The 21,936-nt window shown below is 45.6% G+C and overlaps 1 protein-coding gene across 1 annotated transcript in view; it reads left to right on the top strand.

Moving 5' to 3' along the window:
- Ebf4 (EBF transcription factor 4) overlaps positions 1-21,936 on the top strand; it is a 43,512-nt gene that overhangs the window by 2,191 nt on the left and 19,385 nt on the right. The window contains exons 2-6 of the mRNA XM_090352801.1: positions 8,899-9,055; positions 9,242-9,305; positions 9,476-9,531; positions 11,144-11,217; positions 12,351-12,419. Coding sequence (XP_090208927.1) covers positions 8,899-9,055; positions 9,242-9,305; positions 9,476-9,531; positions 11,144-11,217; positions 12,351-12,419 — 420 coding nt within the window. The remainder of the gene's footprint in view (positions 1-8,898; positions 9,056-9,241; positions 9,306-9,475; positions 9,532-11,143; positions 11,218-12,350; positions 12,420-21,936) is intronic.

Below are 21,936 nucleotides of genomic sequence, written 5' to 3'. Positions count from 1 at the left end.
CCTCCCTGGCTTTACTCTCCTTTTCTCCTTGGAGCAGAGTTGTCTTTGATGCCTCCCTTGCCCTCATCCCATGGCCACCTGGTTAAAGGTTTCTGTGTCCTAGATCCAGTCTTGGTGCCTCTTCCCTCATGGCTGGAAGGATGACTGTGTTTTGGTCGTCCCACCTCAGCTTCCTGGCCTGGTGCTCCCACTCCAGCTTCTCACCCCTCCCCCTGAACCATCTTCCATGCACTATGAATAAAAGCCACATTTCCAAAGTACTGTTCTCCCATCATATCTCTGCCCTGATTAAAATGAATGTGACCCCCAAGCCTCTGCTCTCTCTGTGTTCTCCCATCCTACCTCAAGAAACTGTGCTTAGCTGCCTAAGGATGTTTACCATAAGCAGAGTCGGTAGTCTCTATCTGTCCCACTTCTTCCTGAACAGTCACCAGTCAACACTCATCACAGTCTGATGCCAACCTTCTTTCTCAGCTTCTGTAGACCTGGCATTTGGTGTAAGAGTATCAGCAGGACTTCCAGTAAGTCCTACCTTCAATCCGTCCTCCTGCCTTTGGTACCCACATGTCCACTGAACAGTCTCAGCACCTTCAAGATCCCCTGCCCCACCATAGCACCTGCTCTCTCTGTCTGTGCCTTCCAGCCTGCCCAGTACTGCCTGAGAATGCTTACCACAGGGAGGCTCTGCTGCCCTCTGCTCGCTCCCATCTTCCTCCAGGGTACAGATAGTAGTCCATTCATCCCTTGTCTGTGGCACATAGGACACACTCAGGCAGAGATGGTTCCCCATCTCTACCTTGGTAAGCACAGGAATCAGGCACCAAAGCGGCCATCTCTCTCCATTTCTGCAACTTAACCAAGTGATGAGGAAAAGGATTGGTAAAACTGGGGGTGGGAGGACTCTGCCAAGAGGAAGAAAGGTTCTGAGCAAGAAGTGAAGAGGGATCTTCTCCCTGTCCACCCATGAAAGGAAGGCTGGTGGTGAGGGCTTCTATCTTCCCTACCAGGGTCTCCCTACCAGCAAAATCTGCACGAGGATCCCTAGTCACTGCTCCGACTGCTCCTTCCCTGAATCAATCGAACTTTATCTCTAAGACCCTTAGGTGCAGTCCCAACCCACTCCCCAGACTCCCTTGCAGTCCCAAGTGCTGCTAAGGCCTCAGCACAGGAGCAGCTGTCTTTTCCTAAAGTGCTTCCCAAGCTGGGGAGAACTCTTGCAGGCTCAGGTCAGTCTTTCTCTGCAGGGGACCCCTGGAGAACCCTGGCCAGCCTTTTCCCATGAGCTGGTCACAGCACACAAGCAGGGCCTGGGAGAGGGAAGCCAGCTGGGGCTGCCTTTCCTGTAAGCAGCCACAGGCCAGCCTCCCTGCTAGGAAATGCTTTTGTTTGCTTTAATAATTGATAGCCAGTTGTTCCTCAGCCTGGGACCTGGCAGCCCAGCCTGTGGGTGGGTAAGAGGGTAGGCAGAAGAGAAATGGGAGGTGGTTAGGCAGTCAGTAGGTAGAAATGAGGGAGACAATACCAAGCTAGTAATCCTCCTTCTCTTTCCTATCCTATATCCTACAAGACCTGAGCCACTGAGCCTGGGGCAGATACTGGGAAGTCGAAACAGGGTACCTGAAGCCTCTGTGCCCCAATCCTCCTCTTTCACTAGAACTTTCCACATATAGGTGCTGTGCCGCTGCCTCTAGCCACCTGGCCCTTCTCCCCTCTTTTTTTTTTTTTTTTTGGTCACAGGGCTTGAGCTCAGCCTGGGCGCTGTCCCTGAGCTCTTCAGCTCAAGGCTACCACCTACCCTTGAGCCAAACCCCACTTCCTGTTTTCTAGAGGTTAATTGGAGATAAGAGTCTCAGGTTCAGGGCCGGGAGTTTGGCCTAGTGGTTAAAGTGCTTGCCTAGCATGCATGAAGACCCGGGTTCGATTCCTCGGTACCACATACATAGAAAAAAGCCGGAAGTGGTGCTGAGGCTCAAGTGGTAGAGCTCTAGCCTTGAGAAAGTCCAAGGACAGTGCTCAGGCCCTGTGCTCAAGCCCAGGACTGGCAAAAAAAAAAAAAAAAAAAAAAAAAAAAAGAGTCTCAGGTTCTTTTGTGCCCAGGCTGGCTTTGAACCTTGATCCTCAGATGTCAGCCTCCTGAGTAGCTAGGATTATAGGTATGAGCCACTGTACCTGGCCCTTCTCCCCTGTTTACCTACATGATTGAAATGGGTGTGCTACTAATTTGATCTTCTGTAGTCTGTGACACAGCTGGACTCTTGCTGGGCATATGAGGGACTAAGCAGGACCAAGCCAATAGATGGTGGCTGGGGGCAGAAATGCTAGTTCTAGTATGATGATCCTGAACAGCCTTAGGGACCCAGAGAATTCCTACAGTGAGCAGTGTGGGAACAAATAGGATGCTTAGAGGGAGGGAGGATGTTGAGGAAAGATACAGGGGACTTATGAAGCCATACCAGAGTTTCAGGGAGAGAAGCTAGATTTAGGATAGAGAGACTTTGGGGAAAACTGAGACCTGGGATGAGGTATAGGAAGTGTTTTTCCCCTCTCCTTTTGCTTCCTAGTGGAGGTAGGGGGATGGTCTTTCCATCGCTGACGGTTTTAGCAGTGACTTGTGCCATCACCTAAGCATCCCACACATCAAGGTGGTTTAGAGCACTTCTCAGAATTAGGCTTATCAATTAGAGTTGAGATTTGGTGGTAAACCGGGTACGTTGGCTCACCCCTGTAATCTTAGCTACTCAGGTGGCTGAGATCTGAGGATTGTGGCTCAAAGCCAGCCCAGGCACAAAAGTCTGTGAGACTCTTATCTCCAATTAACCACTAGAAAACCAGAAGTGACGCCATGGCTTCAGTGGTAGGGCAGTATCCTTGAGCTGAAGAGCTCAAGCACAAGGGCCAGGCCCAGAGTTCAAGTTCCACAACCAATTAAAAAAAAAAATTTGATGGGAAGCTGGCTCATATCTAGCTACTCAAGAAGCAGAGTTGCAGTTGGAAGCCAGCCTAAGCAGAGATGTCTATAAGCCCCCATTTCAAAAGAAGTAGCAAAAAGCCTGGCTGAAGGCACGGCTCAAGTAGTAGAAAAGCTAGGCAAGCAGTTGGAACTATTTCAAGAGCCTGAGTTTAAGCCCAGGCATAGGGGTGGAGAAAAGGATGTGGTGTGAAGAAAAATTTGGGAGATGGCTTCAGGAAGAGGTGAGAGGATGGCATGGCTGCTATTAAATTGCTTTTATCTCTAGCAAGCATGTGATTAAGGATTTGTGTGGCATAGGACTCAAGAACAGAGATGCAAGGGAGACTGTGCTAGAGAGCCGTGGCAGGGTCAGATTACCAGGAAAAGAGCTCTGGATCATCTCCAGGGACCTGTGGGGCAGTGCCAACAATGACAGCCAGACACTGTAGTCCCCATTTGCATCCCTGTGTCTCTGAAGTAGACAGTCTACATGGTGAGCCTTAGGGTCCACTGACCCTGGACTCCCAGCACAGTGCTCAGGAAGCCTGGGCACATCTGTGCTTGATACAAGGCATGTTTCCTGCTAACAAAAATGTACATGTCAGGCCGGGAATTTAGTCTAGTGGTAGAGTGCTTGCCTAGCATGCATGAAGACCTGGGTTTGATTCCTCGGTACCACATACGTAGAAAAAATCTGGAAGTGGTGCTATGGCTCAAGTGGTAGAGCTCTAGCCTTGAGAAAGTCCAAGGCTAATGATCAGGCCCTGAGATCAAGCTCAGGACTTGCCAAACAAAAAAAAAAAAGTATATGTGGGAAAAGGTCTTTTCTGGTGTCATAGATTCCTGGTTATTCTGGGGACAGGAAGTGGGAGAGGGGCAAGTGGGGCATAGTAGAAATAATATAAAAGTGAATCTTTTCCCCTCCCAAGTCTGGGTTTTGTGGTACGTATGCACCCCCTCTACACTCCCCAACACCCTCTAGAGTTGAGAAGAAAGCATTTTGAGCATTGTGTCTAAATCAATCTTATAAAGAAAGTAAGGAAATGTGTAATTCAATTTTGGAGGCTTACAAAAGTGGTTAATGTGGCTGTTTTTGTCACTCAGCTGCATTTATCTTTTTAAAAAGGCGCTTATGTGGTGCACTTTGTTTCCTAATGATGCTAAGTGAATGAAATGTCTGTGAATTATGGGCTCCAGCAATGTGTGTGCTGGGTGGACCAGTGCTCATTCACATTTGTTACAACTTGGATCTGCCAAGCTGCACTCAGACCCTTGGGACTGTAGCTTGGCTGGCTTCCTCATAGCCCCGGCCCAGGGGTGGCTGGTATTTGGTACCCAATCCATGTCCTCCCAGGACCTATAGTAGAGTCTGCTAGCCATTGCTGGAGGACTTGTTGAGGAGGCCACAGCTTGCTCTGTCCACATACTCTCTGGCTGTCAAAAGTCTGGGGAGCTGGAAGTACTGGAGAAATAGCCACCATAGAAACTAAAGCTGATGGGGACAGACTGGCGTTGTGAGTCGGACACTCCTGAGTCCTCACCTGCCTCTCAGGTGAGGTGCTCATTCTGTATCGCTCCGGCTCTCCGGGAATTGAGCACTATTTGCCCCTTGGGAGCTCTGGATAGGTTCCCTCTTTGTCTTCACTAATCGCTGTTTTCTGGAATCACTGCCCAAATAAACTGTTGATATTTGAATCTTTGTCTCAGGGTCTTCTTCTAGGGGAATCCAAATGAAATACTCATTCTCCAACTTGTAAGGGTAGGAGGCTAGCTCTGTTCTTCCTTCCCTCTCTAGCCTTCATTTATTTATTTGTTTGTTTAGTGCCAGAACTGGAGCTCAAACTCAGGGCCTCTTGGTCTTCTTTCTTTCTTTCCTTCTTTCTTTCTTTCTTTCTTTCTTTCTTTTTTGCCTATGATTAGTATTCTACCATTGGAACCATACCTCCACTTCCAGCTTTTTGCTGGTTTGTTGGTGATAAGAGTCTCACCGACTTTTCTGCTCAGCTGGCTTTCCTTCCAGAATATATATTACTAGACATCTTGGAGATACACACACGCCCACACACACACACAACACACACACACACACATTCCATATCCCAGTGATGGTCTTGGATAGTTCTGCCTTGGATACTACAGAACCAAAAACATTGGCCTTTATCCACAGCCTTTTCTCTAAGCTAGTCTGGGAGCAGACAGCACCTCACCTCTCACCTGTATTCCCACACACCTGTGCTCATAATATGCCCATCAGGACTCAGACCTCTGAACATCTCCTGGATCATTTGAGTGTATCTCTTTTATTTCTGTCCTTTCTTGTTTTGTCTTCTCATTACTAGAGCACCAGCTGCTCCCAAAGGAAAAAAGAGAAGAAAGAAAAAAAAAATCTCTTCTCCCTCCTCCTCCCTTTGGGGCTGAAAGTTCTGTTCAACAGGTGTTGACATCACCTACTATAGTCGGCAATGCAGGAACCTTGGGGCAATCAGAGAAGGAAGGCACTGTCCAGTTTGCCTATTTTCCCTTGCTTCCTCTCCCTTAGGTGTTCCTGGTGTCTCTCTGTCCACAGGAAATACTAGAATGTCATTAGAGCAAAATCCCTAAAGATTTTGATCTTACAAGTCCAACAAGGCTTTGAATCAGATAAACAGGAGATGTTCCCAAGCCTGGAGCAAGGAGCAGCCTGTGTGCCCAGAGGAGGTCTTGGCCATTCTGCACACAGGCCTGCTCCAAAGGGGCCATCATTAATCTTGTGCTTGGCCATAATAATGAGCCTGTCCTGGTGAGGTAAACTAGACATTGCTTCCCTATGGATACCCGAGTCCAGGAGAGTGATTATCTCAGATCCCCCGAGCAGTACAGGGTAGGAGAGAGGAGCAGATGATGCTCTGGGCTGTCTCAGAGAATGCGGAGATGTGGAGGTAGCCAGTAGGGCATGTGAGATGGTACAGCCCTTGTCTGTGTTCCCACCCTCCCCCCCCCCCCAGAGCACCAGATACCTGTCCACAGACCCCAAGAAAACCAATTTACTCCACTATTTTTTTTTCTTTTGGTCAGTTGTTGGGCTTGAACTCTGGGCCTGGGTGCTGTCCCTGAGCTCTCTAGCTCAAGGGTACTGCCCTACTCCTTGAGCCACAGTGCCACTTCCAGTTTTCTGGTGGTTAATTGGAGATAAGAGTGTCACAGACTTTAGCCGGCCAGGCAACACAAAGCCTACAAAGCCCAGAGACTCTTTTTTTTTTTTTTTGCCAGTCCTGGGCTTGAGCTCAGGGCCTGAGCACTGTCCTTGGACTTTCTCAAGGCTAGAGCTCTACCACTTGAGCCTCAGCACCACTTCTGGCTTTTTATCTATGTATGTGGTACCGAGGAATCGAACCTGGGTCTTCATGCATGCTAGGCAAGCACTTTAACCACTAGGCCAAACTCCCGGCCAGCCCAGAGACTCTTATCTCCAATTAATCACTGGAAAATGGGAAGTGAGGCTGTGGCTCAAGGTAACCTTGAGCAGAAGAGCTCAGGGACAGCATCCAGGCCCAGGGGTAAGGCAGTAGCCTTGAGCTGTAGAGCTCAGAAACAGTACCCTGGCCAGAGTTCAAGCCCCATCTCACCCCCCACCCACACACTAAAAAAGAAAATAAAAAAGAGTCTCACTGACTTTTGTGCCTGGGCTAACTTTGAACTGGGAATCCTCAGATGTCAGCCTCCTGAGTAGCTTGAGCCACCATAGTTGGCATGAGCCACCGTGCTCGGCTTCCCCTCCTCTCAACCTCCTCGCATAGGAGGCCCAGCAAAGGGAGTTTGCCTTCAGAGTTCGGCTAGAGTTCCCGGATCTGGTTCTCAGCAGGCTGGCAGGAACTCTATAGCCAGAATCTTGGGGTCCTGCCTGACATTTGCCAAGGGAGTGGGGCAGGGTGGGAAAAGAATCTCAGGCCCACACCACTGATTTACTCTGTATCAGCTTAGAATTTGGCCTGGGCACTGCAAGGAAATCTGGGTAGAAGAATAGGCTGAGTGGTCCAGGGGATTTTGTTTTCTCAGCATCCTCCCTCTTGTGCTAAGGCCTCTCTCTCTCAACTTTCCTTCCCACTAATTGAAAACCTCCCAGGCTCTTCAGAAAGACAAAATAAAGGGTGTAGGTGATCTGGGATTGCTCTACAAGGGCACCCCTCTCTGGCCTTTCCTGCTACTAAGGTAGTCCTGGAACCAGTTCCTGGTAAAGTTCAAGCTAAGCTGGCTCTGGGAGAAAGAGGGAGGGGCTCAGGGTTGGTGCCTCATTAGCATATTCATCAACAGTAATCAGGGACCTGCTGTGTTCAAAAGCCCTCTTTGGACTTCCCAGCCTCTCAGCTGGTTAGGGAAGGGAGTGGAGGGGTGGTCAAGGCCTCTACTTGAAAAGACTGTAGCCTGGGGGTGGGTGGGGATGGGGGACCCTTTAGTGGGGAAGGGTGCTGCTGGTGGCCTCTCCTCCTTACCTAGATTGTGAGTAGACCCCTCACTTCAGCCTCCTAAGTCAGTATTTCAGCAGCCCCTGCAGTTCCCAGGGAGGGACAAACATTGTAAGTCACTCAGATTGGTGACACTGCAGATACTACAGCTTAGCATGAAGCCAAGGCAAAGAATACATTGCTTTTAAATTATATGAAGGAAAATAAATAATAAATGATATAGAGCAAATATGTGAAGTAGCAATGAATTTGACAGCCATTTCCACAATGGAGTGCCCCTCATTTCCCACAAAATACTTTTTCTTCTTTATAGTGTGTGTGTGTGTGTGTGTGTGTGTGTGTGTGTGTGTGTGTGTAAGCCTGTACTGGGACTTGAACTTAAGTCCTGAATGTTGTCCCTTAGCTTTTTCCTCTCAAGGCTAGTACTCTACCACTTGAGTCACACTTCCATTTCTGACTTTTTGGTGGTTAATTGGAGATGAGTCCCACAGACTTTCCTGCCTGGGATGGCTTCCAACTGTGATACTTAGATCTTAGTCTTTTGAGTAACATGGATCACAGGCATGAGCCACAGGCCTCTGGCTGGTTGTTTCTGTTTTGCTTTGTTTGTTCCTAACCTGGTGACATCTTTCATGGGGAGAAAGGGAAGGCGTCTGCTACTTTGTCCGTGTTCTGGCTTTTTCTCTGTGGATTTCCTCCCCTTCAATGCATTTAACTCTGGTCCAATTTGTGGTGTGTGTGTCCAGGAATGGCCCACTACTGCAGTTCAGTAGAGACCTGATAAACGGAGCCTTGTTCTTCAGTATTTGTCCTGGTCTTGGTTCTATGCATGGTTTCTGATGAAGAAAGCCCTGGGCCAGACTCAAAAGCCCTCCTGGTAAGGGAACCATGCTTGTCTTTCTCAAAGTTGGAGGCAAATTCTCTATACTTGGGGAGGCTGTTCCACACAATCAGCCATAGCCCAGGGTTCAGCTCAGGCAGACTTACAGCCTGGAGCCAGTTTGATGTCTCTGATAACTTGATAGACATCATCACTTCCCAGAAAATGTCACGAAGCCTCAGCCATGAGCTGACATTCAGTGGGTAATGTATTCCAGAACCATCCAGGTGTCCAATAACCCATAAGAGGTAATCTCAGGTGCCTCTGGTCAGTAAGATGGATTAGTTTATAACTTAATTTTGACAACTGACATTTCAAAATGGGGGATCCGAGGAGGTGGCGGTGGAGCCTGGCAGGACACCTTCATACAGCATCTGCCGTGCCACTTGTTCCCAAAGGGCAGGCTGGGATGACCTCAGTGCTGAAAGGTTCTTTCCATAACTGAGGTGGTCTTGGTCAGGATGAAAAGCCCATCCAATTTGATTTTTTTTTTTTTTTTATTTTGGCCCACACTCTTGGCATGTTGGAGCCCAGTCCTGGCTAACTCAGCTAGCTGGCCAGAAGTTCCGGGGTCTTTCTCAGGAAAAGATCCTGCCAGTGGTCTTCCAGCTCCTTTCTTCCTGCAGTGGTGTGGGCCTGGCACGAGCACACTTTGAGAAGCAGCCCCCCTCCAACCTCAGGAAATCCAACTTCTTCCACTTTGTGCTGGCCATGTATGACCGGCAGGGGCAGCCCGTGGAGGTGGAACGCACAGCCTTCATCGACTTTGTGGAAAAGGACCGTGTGAGAGGCTCGTGGGCTCCCCTGGGACCAGCCCTGGGAGGAGGGTGGGAGGGTTCAGGGATTCCCCCCACCCCCACCCCACATACACTGGGGCCTAAGTGGATAGATCATGAATGAATGGAGGGGTATGGGTGAAGGAGGTTGGAGTGTCTCTGGACACTTGAGCATCCTGTCTTGTCTCTACAGGAGCCTGGGACTGAAAAGACAAACAATGGAATCCATTACCGCTTGCGGCTGGTGTATAACAATGGTAAGTGGAGACTGGTGCCCTTCCTTGATCTAGACCCAGAAGATATCTGGCTGCTGCTGTGACACACAGGATGCCCATCGTAGGGCTGGGGTAGGGTTGGGAGTGGACTGATCACCTTGAAACCCCATGTGCTGCCCTGACAGCAAGATTTCTCCATCTTCCCACCCCAGGACTTCGGACAGAACAAGACCTCTATGTGCGTCTCATTGACTCCATGTCCAAGCAGGTGAGCCAGCCCAGAGGAAGCTCAGGCCCACCTTGCCTTCTTCCAAAACATATCCTGTGGACCCCAGTGAAGAGCCTCACCTCTATCCTCTCACCTCTGTGCCTCTCTACCCTCCTAGCCTAGCTTTTCCAATCTTTGGCAGTAGGTTTTTGCTCTTGCCTACGAGTGTTTAAAAAAAGACAGTATTTGTGAAAGACACTAGTATAGGTCATATTTCCTCATTTCCATATTTCCTTCCTCGCTTCAGCCTGTGATAGGAATTCAGGTGCAGGTAGTTTATTGGAGCAATAGGAGCTCGAGCTCTTTAGGAGTAAGAAGAGACAGGTGAGCTGGGCAGGAAAATGCTTAGTAAACAGGTGGTCTAAAGTAGACTTCCAGCCTGACCCTTAGGGAGAAGGCACCAGAGTGGGCCAGTGAAGCAGGCTTTTACACCCTGAATGAGTCAGTCATTAGCGGGGGTCACTACTAAGGGGAGTGTGTACAGAAGAGGAAGCTCCCATCCCCTGAGAACAATTCTCAAGGGAAGGCCTTCTGTCACCAACACAAACCACAGCAGGGGAGACACATAGATTCAATAGAGGGCTCTGGATGCTGCCTCAGGAGCTATCATTGTAGACTCTGAGCACCTGGCTGATGTGGCGGTCACAGAAAGCAGGCACAAAAGCCAGCATAAATAGCTTGGGGAAACTGAAACCTCCATTAACTCTGAAGGATTGTATAAGGCCTGTCCAGGTCTCCAGCTTTGCAGAAACATGACACAAGCTAATCAGGAAGGTGTGGAGTCTAAATGAGCGTGATCAGCGGTCTTGGAATATAAGGCAGCAACTTGAGTATTGCTGACCAGACAAGGGCTTCTAGCAGCCTCCATCCAATTCCATTGCAGAGGAAGAAACAGTTGGTGTCCAGAAAGCCCATGGTCACTGTGGAAAGGAAGGTAGGACAAGCAGAAGCATTAGTGTGGAACGGTGTGAAAGAAGCCCAGAGAGAAAAAGATTCCACAAATGGAGGAAGAAAATCAGGAGTCCCAGTGGAGCCAATTTTGAAAGCTCATTCTTTGCTCAGGGCAGAGCTGGGGCTGGGAGACTGGGGAGAAGGGAATCCCACAGTCCAAGGAGGTGACAGGCCTGGGCTGGGAGGTAATGGGGAGGCAGGAAGACAGGGCTGTGTGGCCCTTGGGTTTGTTTGGACATACAGTTATGACAGAGTCTCACTAGGACCAGCACAGGGGATGCTAGGGCAAGGAAGAGAATGATACCCGGTGGGGAGAGAAGCACATCAGCTCCTCTGGCCTCCATCCTAATGGTATGAGTTCCCTGCAGGCCCCAAGCCTTGAAAGAGCTACTTGCAGACAAACCAACTGAGACCTCCTGCCACTGTTGCCACCTAGGCAGTGGTCCTGGTTTGGGGGAAGGGAGTTCTCCTCTTTCTAGGCAATCAGGCTCCAAACTCCTGCTTTGCACTCCTGGGCTCCCCCAGAGTAGGGCAGAGGGCATGGTCGTCTCTGGGGGCAGGGCCTCCCCTCTGTCTGGGATGGAGATGCCAGTGTAAGCACACAGGTGCACCTCGGTGTGCCATCTCCACCTCTCCACCTGAGCATGTTTCCCTCCCCCAGGCCATCATCTACGAGGGACAGGACAAGAACCCTGAAATGTGCCGAGTGCTGCTCACCCACGAGATCATGTGCAGGTGAGATGATGGACTGCTTTGTGAAGATGTGGCTGAAGCCTCCACCCAGCCTGCCCCTGCTCCCCAGAGAAGACTGGGGAGAGGAGGAGTGAGGAAAGAGTGAAGTCCCTGGGCACAGAGCTGATGGAGGAGAGGCTCCTTGAGGCCCCATTAGCCTGGCCTGTTTATGTGTTTTTGTAAGACAAGCCTCCTGTGGTTACTGGAAGCTTAACTATAATAAAGCTCAGGGGAAGGGTTCACTGGAGGGGTGGGGTGGAAGGAGGACCAGAGCCAGGCAGACAGAAGCCCCTCCCCCTTCCCATTAGCTCAGAGCTGCAGGGAGGAGGGCACCTGAGGGTAGCTCTCTGGAGGGCTGGGAGGGGGGTCCTCCTTCCCTCTTCTCCATGGCCCCAAGCTTGCCTTTTCCTACAAGAGTTTCAGGTACCTGGCCAGTCACACAACAAAAGTTCCCAGGGGCAGCTGCTGATAGGTGGGGACTGGTGTTTAAAAACCTGTGGTTGGGGGCCAGGAGTTTGGCCTAGTGGTAGAGTGCTTGCCTAGCTTGCACCAAGACCTGGGTTCGATTCCTTGGCACCACATACATAAGAAAAAAAAAAAAGCCAGAAGTGGTGCTGAAGCTCAAGTGGTAGAGCTCTAGCCTTGAGAAAGTCCAAGGACAGTACTCAGGCTGTGAGCTGAAGCCCAGGACTGGCAAAAACAAAACAAACAAAAAAAACCTGTGGTTGGAATGGTAGCCACCTTTGGGGAGAGAGGCTGGGCCTGAGGGGCTCCTGGGGTGGTGGTCATGTGGTGTGCTGAAGACGCGGGCAGGGCAGGATACTTTGTTATTCAAGAGCTGCATGCTTATAATTTGAGCTCTTTTCTATAAGTAGACAGTGTTTCCATAACAGTGAGAGACTCTGCAGGTGATCTGCCCTTTCCTGAGGACAGTCTCAGCCCCAAGTGGAAGCTGACAAAGTCTGCCAGGACCCTCCCTGCCTTTGTCCCCCAAGACCCCTGGGAGTGAGCCCTTGTGCCCAGGCATTCCTCACTCAAAGACAGGATAACTACACTCTCACTCAGACTGCCCTAGCCACCTTCACACTAGCAGTGTCTTTCTTTACCTCCCCACTCCCTTCTTATCTTTCCTTCAGTCGGTGCTGTGACCGGAAGAGCTGTGGCAACCGGAATGAGACACCCTCAGACCCAGTTATTATTGACAGGTACAGGCTTGGGGAGGAGGCCTGGAGCTGCTGGGGAGGTGGGCTGGAGTCAGCCTTGTAACTGCGGGTTGGGGAGGAGCCCTGGGCAGGTGGCTCTGAGCCCAGTGATAAGCTATAAGCCGCCTAGGAGGCCATGTTTCCAGGTTCCCCAAGTTCCCTCAGGAAAGAAGCGAGGAGGATCAGGGGTGTTGTGGGAGATTGCGGGCAGGGGGCGAGGCAGGGAGGAGAGAAGGGGGAGGAGGGACTGGAGCAAGTCTCAGCTCCTCTGTGCTGTTTGACTTCTCTGAGGGAGAAGCTACTGGAAAACTTGCTGAGGAAAGGAGGATTGTTGGCAGAGTTCACTCATAGGCTGTCGGGATGGGTCTTGTGAAGATGCCTTCTCCCCTCCTTCCCACCACTAATTTTAAGCAGTATTTCTTTTTACATAGGGAAGTACAAAATCCAAAGGATCAAAAGCATAAGCAATGAAATCGGCTCTCTCCACGCAAAGTGTGCTATACACATTCTTTTGCACTTTAACTTTTTTTTTTTTTGGCAACTATACCTTCAAGATGGTTCCATATGGGGTTCTAAACAGTACCTTATTCTCCTTTTAACAGAGAAAACATTCACAAGATGCAAAAACAAAAAAAAGGTCAAGATACTTTAAAAGGATTGACAGGAAATGTTTTCCTACTCAGCCTATTTCCCTCCAAATAAGATAAGCACCATTGTTTCCAGTTTTTTCTTTTTTATTTGTGGCTCCTGAAATGCTCTGCACCCATTCAAGAAAATACAGATATACAGTACACCATTCCCTCCTATTATTATTATTATTATTATTATTATTATTATTGTCTGTCAGTCATGGGGTTTGAATGCAGGGCTGGGGTGCTGTCCCTGAGCTCTTCAGCTCAAGGCTACCGCCTTACCCTGGAGCACAGCACCACTTCAGTTTTCTAGGGGTTAATTGGAGATAAAAGTCTCACGGTCTTTAGTGCCCAGGATGGCTTTGAACCGTGATTCTCAGATCTCAGCCTCCTGAGTAGCTAGGATTACAGGTGTGAGTCACCGTGCCCAGCTCCTTCCCTCCCTTTTTTGAGACAGGGTCTTATGTAGTTCAGGCTAGCCCCAAACCCATAATCCTCCTGCCTCAGCTAGCATTACAGGCATGGTCTATAACATCTGGCATTGGTATATTATTTGTGTATCTTTCCCTTTATTCTTGCATCCTAAACACATTCTTCACTCTATTCTTTCTTACTGAAAAACATGTCTGAAAGCTGGTATCAGGGCACAGAAGTATCCTTATTTCTTTTGTTATTGTAGAAGATTATAACTACACCACCATTTCTTTAACTGCTCTGCTATTGTTGGGTGTTTAGGCTGTTTTCTGGAATGAAGAAAAGTGCTATTGTGACTTACTTTATCCATGTATCACTTTACAACTGTGTAAATTTATAGGAAGGATATTGTTAAAAGGAGAATTGTTAGGCCAAAGGATACCTGCATTTGCCATATTGATAGTACCAATTTTCCCTCTATGAAGGATATCTATCTTTCTGTCTATCTATCTGTCTGTCTATCTATCTATCAATCAATCTATCTATCTATCTATCTATCTATCTATCTATCTATCTATCTATCTTGCTTCCCCAGGCCTTGGCCATTGAAGTATTTTGTGTATTTGTCCAATAACTTTATCTTTTTTTCTTTTCTTTTTTCTTTTTTTTGGTTGGTCATGGGCTTGAACTCTAGACTTGGATGCTGTCCCTGAGCTCTTCAGCTCAAGGCTAACATTTCACCGCTTGATCCACAGTGCCACTTCCAGTTTTCTGGTGGTTAACTGGAGATAAGAGTCTCATAGACTTTAGTGTCTTGGCTGGCTTTGAACTGTGATCCTCATATCTTAGCCTCCTGAATAGGATTACAGGCATGAGCCACCAGCACTTGGCTGTCCAATAACTTTTGAATGTCTATTCTGTGCTAAGGTCACTTCCATGAATTTAAACAGTGTCCAATATAGACAAAAAGCCTTGTGTTCCTAGGTTTATAATTTGAAGAGATAAACATAAACTAACAAAGTGAACCAGACCTACCATATTACATGTTAGTAATACTAAGGAGAAAAAGCCATTGAGAAAGAGCTGAAGGAAGGCTGAGCACCAGTGCTTCACATTTGTAATCCTAGCCACTCAGGAAACCAAGATCTGAGAATGGAGGTTTAAGGCCAGTTTGGGCAGGAAAGTCCTTGAGACTCTTACTACCAATGAGCTGCCAGAAAGCCAGAAGTGGAGCTGTAGTTTAAGTGGTAGAGTGCTAGCACTGAGCAAAAAAGTCAAGCAAGTGCAAAAGACTGAGTTCAAACCCCAGTACCAGCATATAAGATAGAGGAGAGAAGGAATGGGAGAAAAAGAAAGAAAAGAAGAAGAAATGAAGGAAGGGAGGAGAAAAAAAAGAACAAGGAACACCTAGGATGGGAGTGTTGAACTTTTAGAACATTTAAGGCCTCACTGAAAAGATGCTATTGAACTGAGACCTGGAGAAAGTAAAGGTCCAAGCCATATATATAGCTAGGAAAAGAATCTTCTAGGCAGGACTCTGTCTTATGTAATTAGGAATCAGCAGAGTTGCTGGAGTCAGGGACATTGATGGAAAAGAGGCAACGATGGGGTAGGAGAAAGGCCACACTGTGCAAGGCCTTGTAGGATGTATTTATGCTTCTAGGCCATCACAAGAACTTTATGGCTTTTATTCTGAAGGATGTAGACCCTTATGGGGCAGTTTTGAGGACAATGCTGATATATTTGAACATGATAGCTCAAGCTGCCATGGACTACAGAGAGAAATTTGAAGAAATAAGATCATCCAATGAATGAATGCTGCTAGAGAAGAGAGGAGGTCTGAGAATAGAATCCCGGGGTGTCAAATGTTTAGAGGTGATACAGATGTGGACCAGCAAAGGAAAATGAGCAAAAGTTGTAGGTAATTAAGTGGGAAATCAGAACATTGTTGAGCCTCCGAACCCCAAATAGGAGATGTTTCCAGATGGAGGAACAGGCAACTACATCAGACAACCACTCATGAATATGATAGGAAGACGCAGAACTGACCACTAGATTTAGCACCGTGGAGGATATCTCTGAGAAGAGTAGCTCAGCAGAAGCATTTCTGTAGACAGAAGGTCAGGGATCTGATAGGATGATGTCCAGGAGAGAATTTAGCACATGGGGGACCTCTTTCCAATTTTATACTCTGATTTGAAGGGATTTGGAATATAATGTAAGGGCAAGACAAAAAATAGATAGCTAGTTCTTTGGCTGATAAGGAACACCCAGTAAGGAAGGGGGTTGAGGATACAGAGAGGGAAGGGAAGATTGGAAAAGCAACATTTTTCTGTTGACTTAATGAATGGGATCTAGAGCACAGTCACATGCCCTGGTTTTAGCTGGGAGCACAGGCAACTCATCCATAGAAACGCCAGGGAAGATGGAAAACCTGGACTTGAAAGTTGCTAAAACACCCAGTGTGGGAGTTTGTTGGCATCCTCCTCTGAGTGCTTGGTTTTCTCAGTGAATTCAGAATGCAGGGCAGTCATTGAGGAGGATGAGGGGGGCATAAAATAGCTGTCCAGGAGGATGAATAAACTGGGGGACACCACAGGATCGTCAAGCAACACTAAGAACCTGTTTGAGGTTTGTGGTCATACCTTCAAGTAAGAACTTTCTTTGACTGTATCGGACTACACAAGTGCAGGTACAACAGGTGGGTGGTCTCATGACACCAGACTTAGGGCTTTGCCAAGTAAGCACTATGGGAACCTGAGAGGGTAAGAGAATGAAAAGCATTTGCATGGCAATATTTACTAATGGGAACAGAAAAGGGAAGCTAATTTAGGGGAGACTGTGAGAGAAAAACACATAATTTCTATGCAGCCAAAGAATTGTTGGAGTTGAGAATCTACACAGGGGTTGAGCCGGAAGTTGTAAAGGGGTTGGAGACTGGGCTGCCTGTAGGTGGGATATTTGGAGGGTTGTCTTTATGGGTATTTGGAGGCCAAGAGAAATGGGGGGGTAAGGATAATGGAGAAAAGATGTTCAAGGAATTGAGACGAGAAGGTTTGAAGAATTATTGATCTACGTCAGTATTGAGACATCAAGCATTATAACATGGTCGGCATTCAGGAAAGAGTATAAGTTGGGTGACAGCGGCTCACTCTTGTAATCCTAGCTACTCAGGGAGTTGAGATCGAGAGGATCACCCTTCAAAGCCAGCCAAGGTAGAAAAGTCCTGGAAACTCTATCTCCAACTAACCAGCACGAAGCTAAGCTGGAGATATAGCTCAGGTGGTAGAGTTCGAGCCAAACGAGCCAAGCAAGAGTGGTGTCCTAAGTTCAAACTCTGGGAAAAGGGAGTATGTGTAATGAACGTATATATACTTATATATATTAGTGATCATATATATATGTATATATATATATGATATCTGTCTGTCTGTCTATCCAGGAGCAAATATTTTTAAATGAAAGCAAGTGAGCTCAGACTTGATAAATGACTCCAACAAGCAGTGGGCACCATGTTGTTTTCCCTTTCCATTGTGTAACTAAATAGTATTGCCCTGACTTTTGTTTCTATTATTCTGAGTGAGGTTAGAGCATTCCCGTGTGTTTAAAGGTTATTTGTATTTCATTGTCCCTGAACTGAGTTCATATCTTGTGCTTATTCTTCCATAAAAGATTGTATTTTCTTAGTGATTTGTAGAAGTATCTATAAAAGAAGTTAGTCTTTTGACTGAATTGCACATACTTTTTTTTTCCTGGTTGATTGTTGCTTATGATGAAATGTGCCCAATTTCTCCATTTTATTTTATTTTTTAGTTCTAGCAAGGTTTTCTTTTAGTGTAACAGGTTAAAATAGGGAGAAATAGGGGCTGGGAGTTTGGCCTAGTGGTAGTGGTAGAGTGCTTGCCTAGCATGCACGAAGACCTGGGTTCAATTCCCCGGTACCACATATGTAGAAAAAGCAGGAAGTGGTACTGTGGCTCAAGTGGCAGGCAGCTAACCTTGAGAAAAGCCCAAGGGCAATGCTCAGGCCCTGAGTTCAAGCCCTGGAATTGGCAAAAAAAAAAAAAAAAAAAAAAACAAGAAGAAATAGAGAAGAGAAACATTTTCTGCTGGAAATGGGAGTTAAAGACTCAGTCTCTCGATCTTTCAGGTACTCTGACCTTAAAAAATCCTATATATTTTTAACCTTATAAGTTTATTTATGATACATTTTTATTATCCTTTGGTTTCTTCTAGTACTTTTATGATTTTATTATTTATATTCAAATACCTGATCCATTTGTTAGGTTCCATATGATATATACAACAGAAAAATAAAACAGAATAGAAACCACAAAATAGACAGTCAGCATCAACTGGGAACTTTTTTTTTTTTTTTTTTTTTGCCAGTCCTGGACTTGAGCTCAGGGCCTGAGCACTGTCCTTGGATTTTCTCAAGGCTAGAGCTCTACCACTTGAGCCTCAGCACCACTTCTGGCTTTTTTCTATGTATGTGGTACCGAGGAATCGAATCTGGGTCTTCATGCATGCTAGGCAAGCACTTTAACCACTAGGCCAAACTCCCGGCCCTCAACTGGGAACTTATTAAGAGAGCTGAAATCAAGAATATTAAAACCACCAGTGAAAGTGGTAGTCACATTTCATACTACTATCTGAAATGACTGTTCAGTGTGACTTCGCTTTTCTAAAAACATAATTAAACTGGATGCATGGCTCAAATGGTAGAGTACTAGACATGAGCAAAAAAGTCAAGCAAGAGCACTGGGCTCTGAGTTCAAGCCCCAATACTGGCAAAATAATAATTATTCCATATAATTAATATATAGTTGTAACTATAATTATTACATAGGATAAACAATTACAATATATTTATATTATGATATAGCTAGTTATTTGCAATTATCATACAATTAACTTATATTATTAGTATAGTTTATTAAGTAATTATATGTGTTATTATATTAGATTATATTATTTTTAATCACAGAGTATAAGATCCCTATATGACATATTGTACAGCTATACCTGTACAGTATTGCATTTCTAAGACTTACCTATGTTGCTGTGTTTTGCTACAACATGTATTTTGCTGTAATAAGCAAAGCTGACATAGACGTTCTTGTTTGTGTCTCCTAATTAGAAAAGGTACAAGTATTTGTTTAGGATATAAACAAAGACTGGAATGACCAGGTCTGGACTATATGCACAATGTCAACTGTACAGGTTAATGTCAAACTGTTTTCCAATGTGCTTGCACTAAGAAACACACTGCCTGCCGTAGGCTCTGTTCCTGTGTTGTGTGCTTACTTCCCCAGCACTTGCTACTATCACACATCTATGGCTTACCCGTCTAGTGGGTATACAGAGAATTTTGTCATGGCCTTCATTTGCATTTTCCTGATTGCTAACAAGATTGAATGTCTTTTACTTCCAAGAGTACACTAAAATCTCTTGCCCATTTCTCTTTTCTAATCATTTGGGAGTTTTGATATTGACTTTGGTGAACCCATCCAGCTCCTCACGCTGATCCTTCCTCAGGAAGAGTGTGAGTGTCACAGTGCTGCTGAATTTATCATTGTTTCCCTCATGGATTTTACTCCACATTTTATTTAGTAGATCTTTTCCTCTGCTGAGGTCATGAATATACTGTTGTCTGTTTTCTCTCAAAGGCTTCACAGTTTTCTTTTCCAGATTTAAACTTGTAATCTGTGTGGAACTAATTTGGGAGTTTGGTGTGAAGTAATGAATCAGTGTAATTACCTTCTGTTTATGAATCACTAATTATACCAGCACCATTTATGAAATGGCTTATCCTTTCCCACTGAGTTGTAGTAGGAGCTATATCCTTGCTGGTTTCCTTCTATTGGTGGGTTTCTTCCAGACTCTGGATTTATTCCTTTGATTGATCTCATAACCCCTGAGCTAGCATCATATCATTTAATCATGATAACTTTATAATATACAGGAAAGGAGTATAGGGCAAGTTATCTGCTTTCCCTGAAAAAAAAATATATATATACTCTCTCCCCGCATGCCAGTGTGGGACTTGAACTCAGGGCTTGGCTCTGTCCTTGAGTTCTTTGTTCAAGGCTAGCACTCTACTTCATGAGATACAGCTCTGTTTCTGGCTTTTTGGTGATCACTTGGAAATAAGAGTCTCACAGACTTTCCTGCCCAAGCTTGCTTTGAACTATGATCCTCAGACCTCAACCTGCTGAGTAGCCTGGATTATAATGATGAGCCACCAGTGTCTGGCTTCCCTGAATATTTTTTTTCAGAATATTGGATACTTTGGCATTTTGTGTTTTCATATAAATTTTAGAATCTGCTTACAAAGTATCACCTCAACACACACACACACACACACACACACACACACACACACTTTTTAAGAGTTTTTAAGATATTGCGATGTATCACACATCAGTTTGAAGAATTACATCTCTATGTTACTGAATCTTCCTATTCATGAATATGGTTTATCTTCCCATTTATGTAGCTCTTCTTTAATGTTGCTTAATAATTTTTTCAATAAAAGCCACATGCTTGTTTCTACTCATTAATTTATTCAATATGCATTTACTAAGCAGTTGCTAAGTACCAGGCCCTAGGTACAAAGTTCTAGGCTTTACGTATAAAATAGTAAACAATGCAGACAAAAAATATTTGTCTTACAGTATTTTCCAAGTATTCAATGGGGAATCAGGGAATAATAATAGTTATATCTATTAGAAGGTAACAGGTAGAAAAAATAGAGAAATGTAAGTAATCAGGATTTGAGAATGTTCTGTATTGACCAATATAGTAGCTGATAGCCATGCATAGAAATTGGACACCTGAAATGTAGCTACTGTGACTGAGGAAGTAATTTATTTTTCCTGGGGCTTGAACTCAGGGCCTGGGCAGTGTCTCTGAGCCTCTTTGTGCTCAATGCTGGCTAGCACTTTACCCCTTCAGCCACAGCACCATTTCTGGCTTTTCCTGAGATAAGAGTGTCAGAGACTTTCTAGCCCCAGCTATTTTCAAACCACAATCCTCAGATCTCAGCTTCAGAAATAGCTAGGATTACAGGCCATTGGTGCCTGTCTTAAATTTTTTTAAAATTGTTATTATAAAGTTGATGTACAGAGAGTTTACAGTTACGTAAGTCAGGTAAAGAGGGCATTTCTTTTTGGACAATGTCCTCCCTTCCCTTGCTCTCTCAAGGAAGTAAATGTTTGTTGATTAATTGGAGATAAGAATCTCACTAGACTTTCCTGTCCAGGCTGGCTTTGAAGCACAGTCCTCAAATCTCAGCCCCTAAGTAGCTAGAATTACTAGGATTGCAGATGTGAGGCACCAATGCCCAGAAAAGATTACTGAGACTTTTAAAATGGCCTAACATATGGTCTATACTAGAAAATGTGCCATGGTCTATCACCATACCACCCTGAACGTGCCTGATCTTGTTTGATCTTGAAAGCTAAGCGGGGTAGAGGCTGGTTAGTCCTTGGATGGGAGAAAATATGCCATGTACACTTGAGAAGGTTTATTATTCTGTCTTTGTGTACCGTGATCTGTAAGTATGTATGTAGAGGTTTATCGTGTCTGCTGCCTAGCAGTTCTATCCATTATTCAAAGTAAGTCATAAGAGACACCAACTATTATTATTAACGTATCTGTTTCTTTTTTTTTTTTTGGCCTCATGTACTTTGTATCTGTGATATTAGGTGTGCATGTTTATAGCTCTTTCTATAGAGTGACACTTTTATGTTTTAAATATTTCCTAAGTGATTTTTTATTATCATACATTAGTTACATGGATACTTTTATTATTAAAAAGGTTTGTGCTTTCTTATAACTTTTTTGGCTAGTCCTGTGGCTGGTCCTGGGGCTTGAACTCTGGTCCTGAGTATTGTCCCTGAGCTTTTATGCCCAGATCTAGTGCTCTACCACCTGAGCCACCGCTCTATTTGCAGCTTTTTGTGGACTCACATAGGGCTGGGAGTGTGGCCTAGTGGTAGAGTGCTTGCCTAGCGTGGATGAAGCCCTGAATTGATTCCTCAGTACTATATATACAGAAAAGGCCGGAAGTGATACTGTAGCTCAAGTGGCAGAGCCCTAACCATGAGCAAAAGTGCTCAAGGACAGTGCCCAGGCCCTGAGTTCAAGCCCCAGGACTGGCAAAAAAAAAAAAAAAAGAAAAGAATCTCACAGATTTTCCTGACTTTCCTGTCTGGGCTGGCATTGAACCACAGTTCTCAGATTTCAGTGTCTTGAGTAGTTAGGATTACAAGCATGAGCTTGACTCATAATAATTTTTGTCTTAAAATTATTTTGTACATTACTATGCCCTGTCCAGTTCCCATTAAGTCAGGCTTTACATGATAAATATTTTCTCATTCTTCTATTTTTTTCCAGTACTGGGGCTTGAACTCAGGGCCTGGACACTGTCCTGGGACTTTCTCAAGGCTAGTGCTCTACCACTTGAGCCA

Source organism: Megascapheus bottae, chromosome 18, assembly GCF_031878675.1.
Source record: "Megascapheus bottae isolate mThoBot1 chromosome 18, mThoBot2.hap1, whole genome shotgun sequence".
NCBI classification, from domain to species: domain Eukaryota; kingdom Metazoa; phylum Chordata; class Mammalia; order Rodentia; family Geomyidae; genus Megascapheus; species Megascapheus bottae.
Note: the sequence above shows the minus strand (reverse complement) of the source record. Positions and strands in the feature narration are given on the sequence as shown.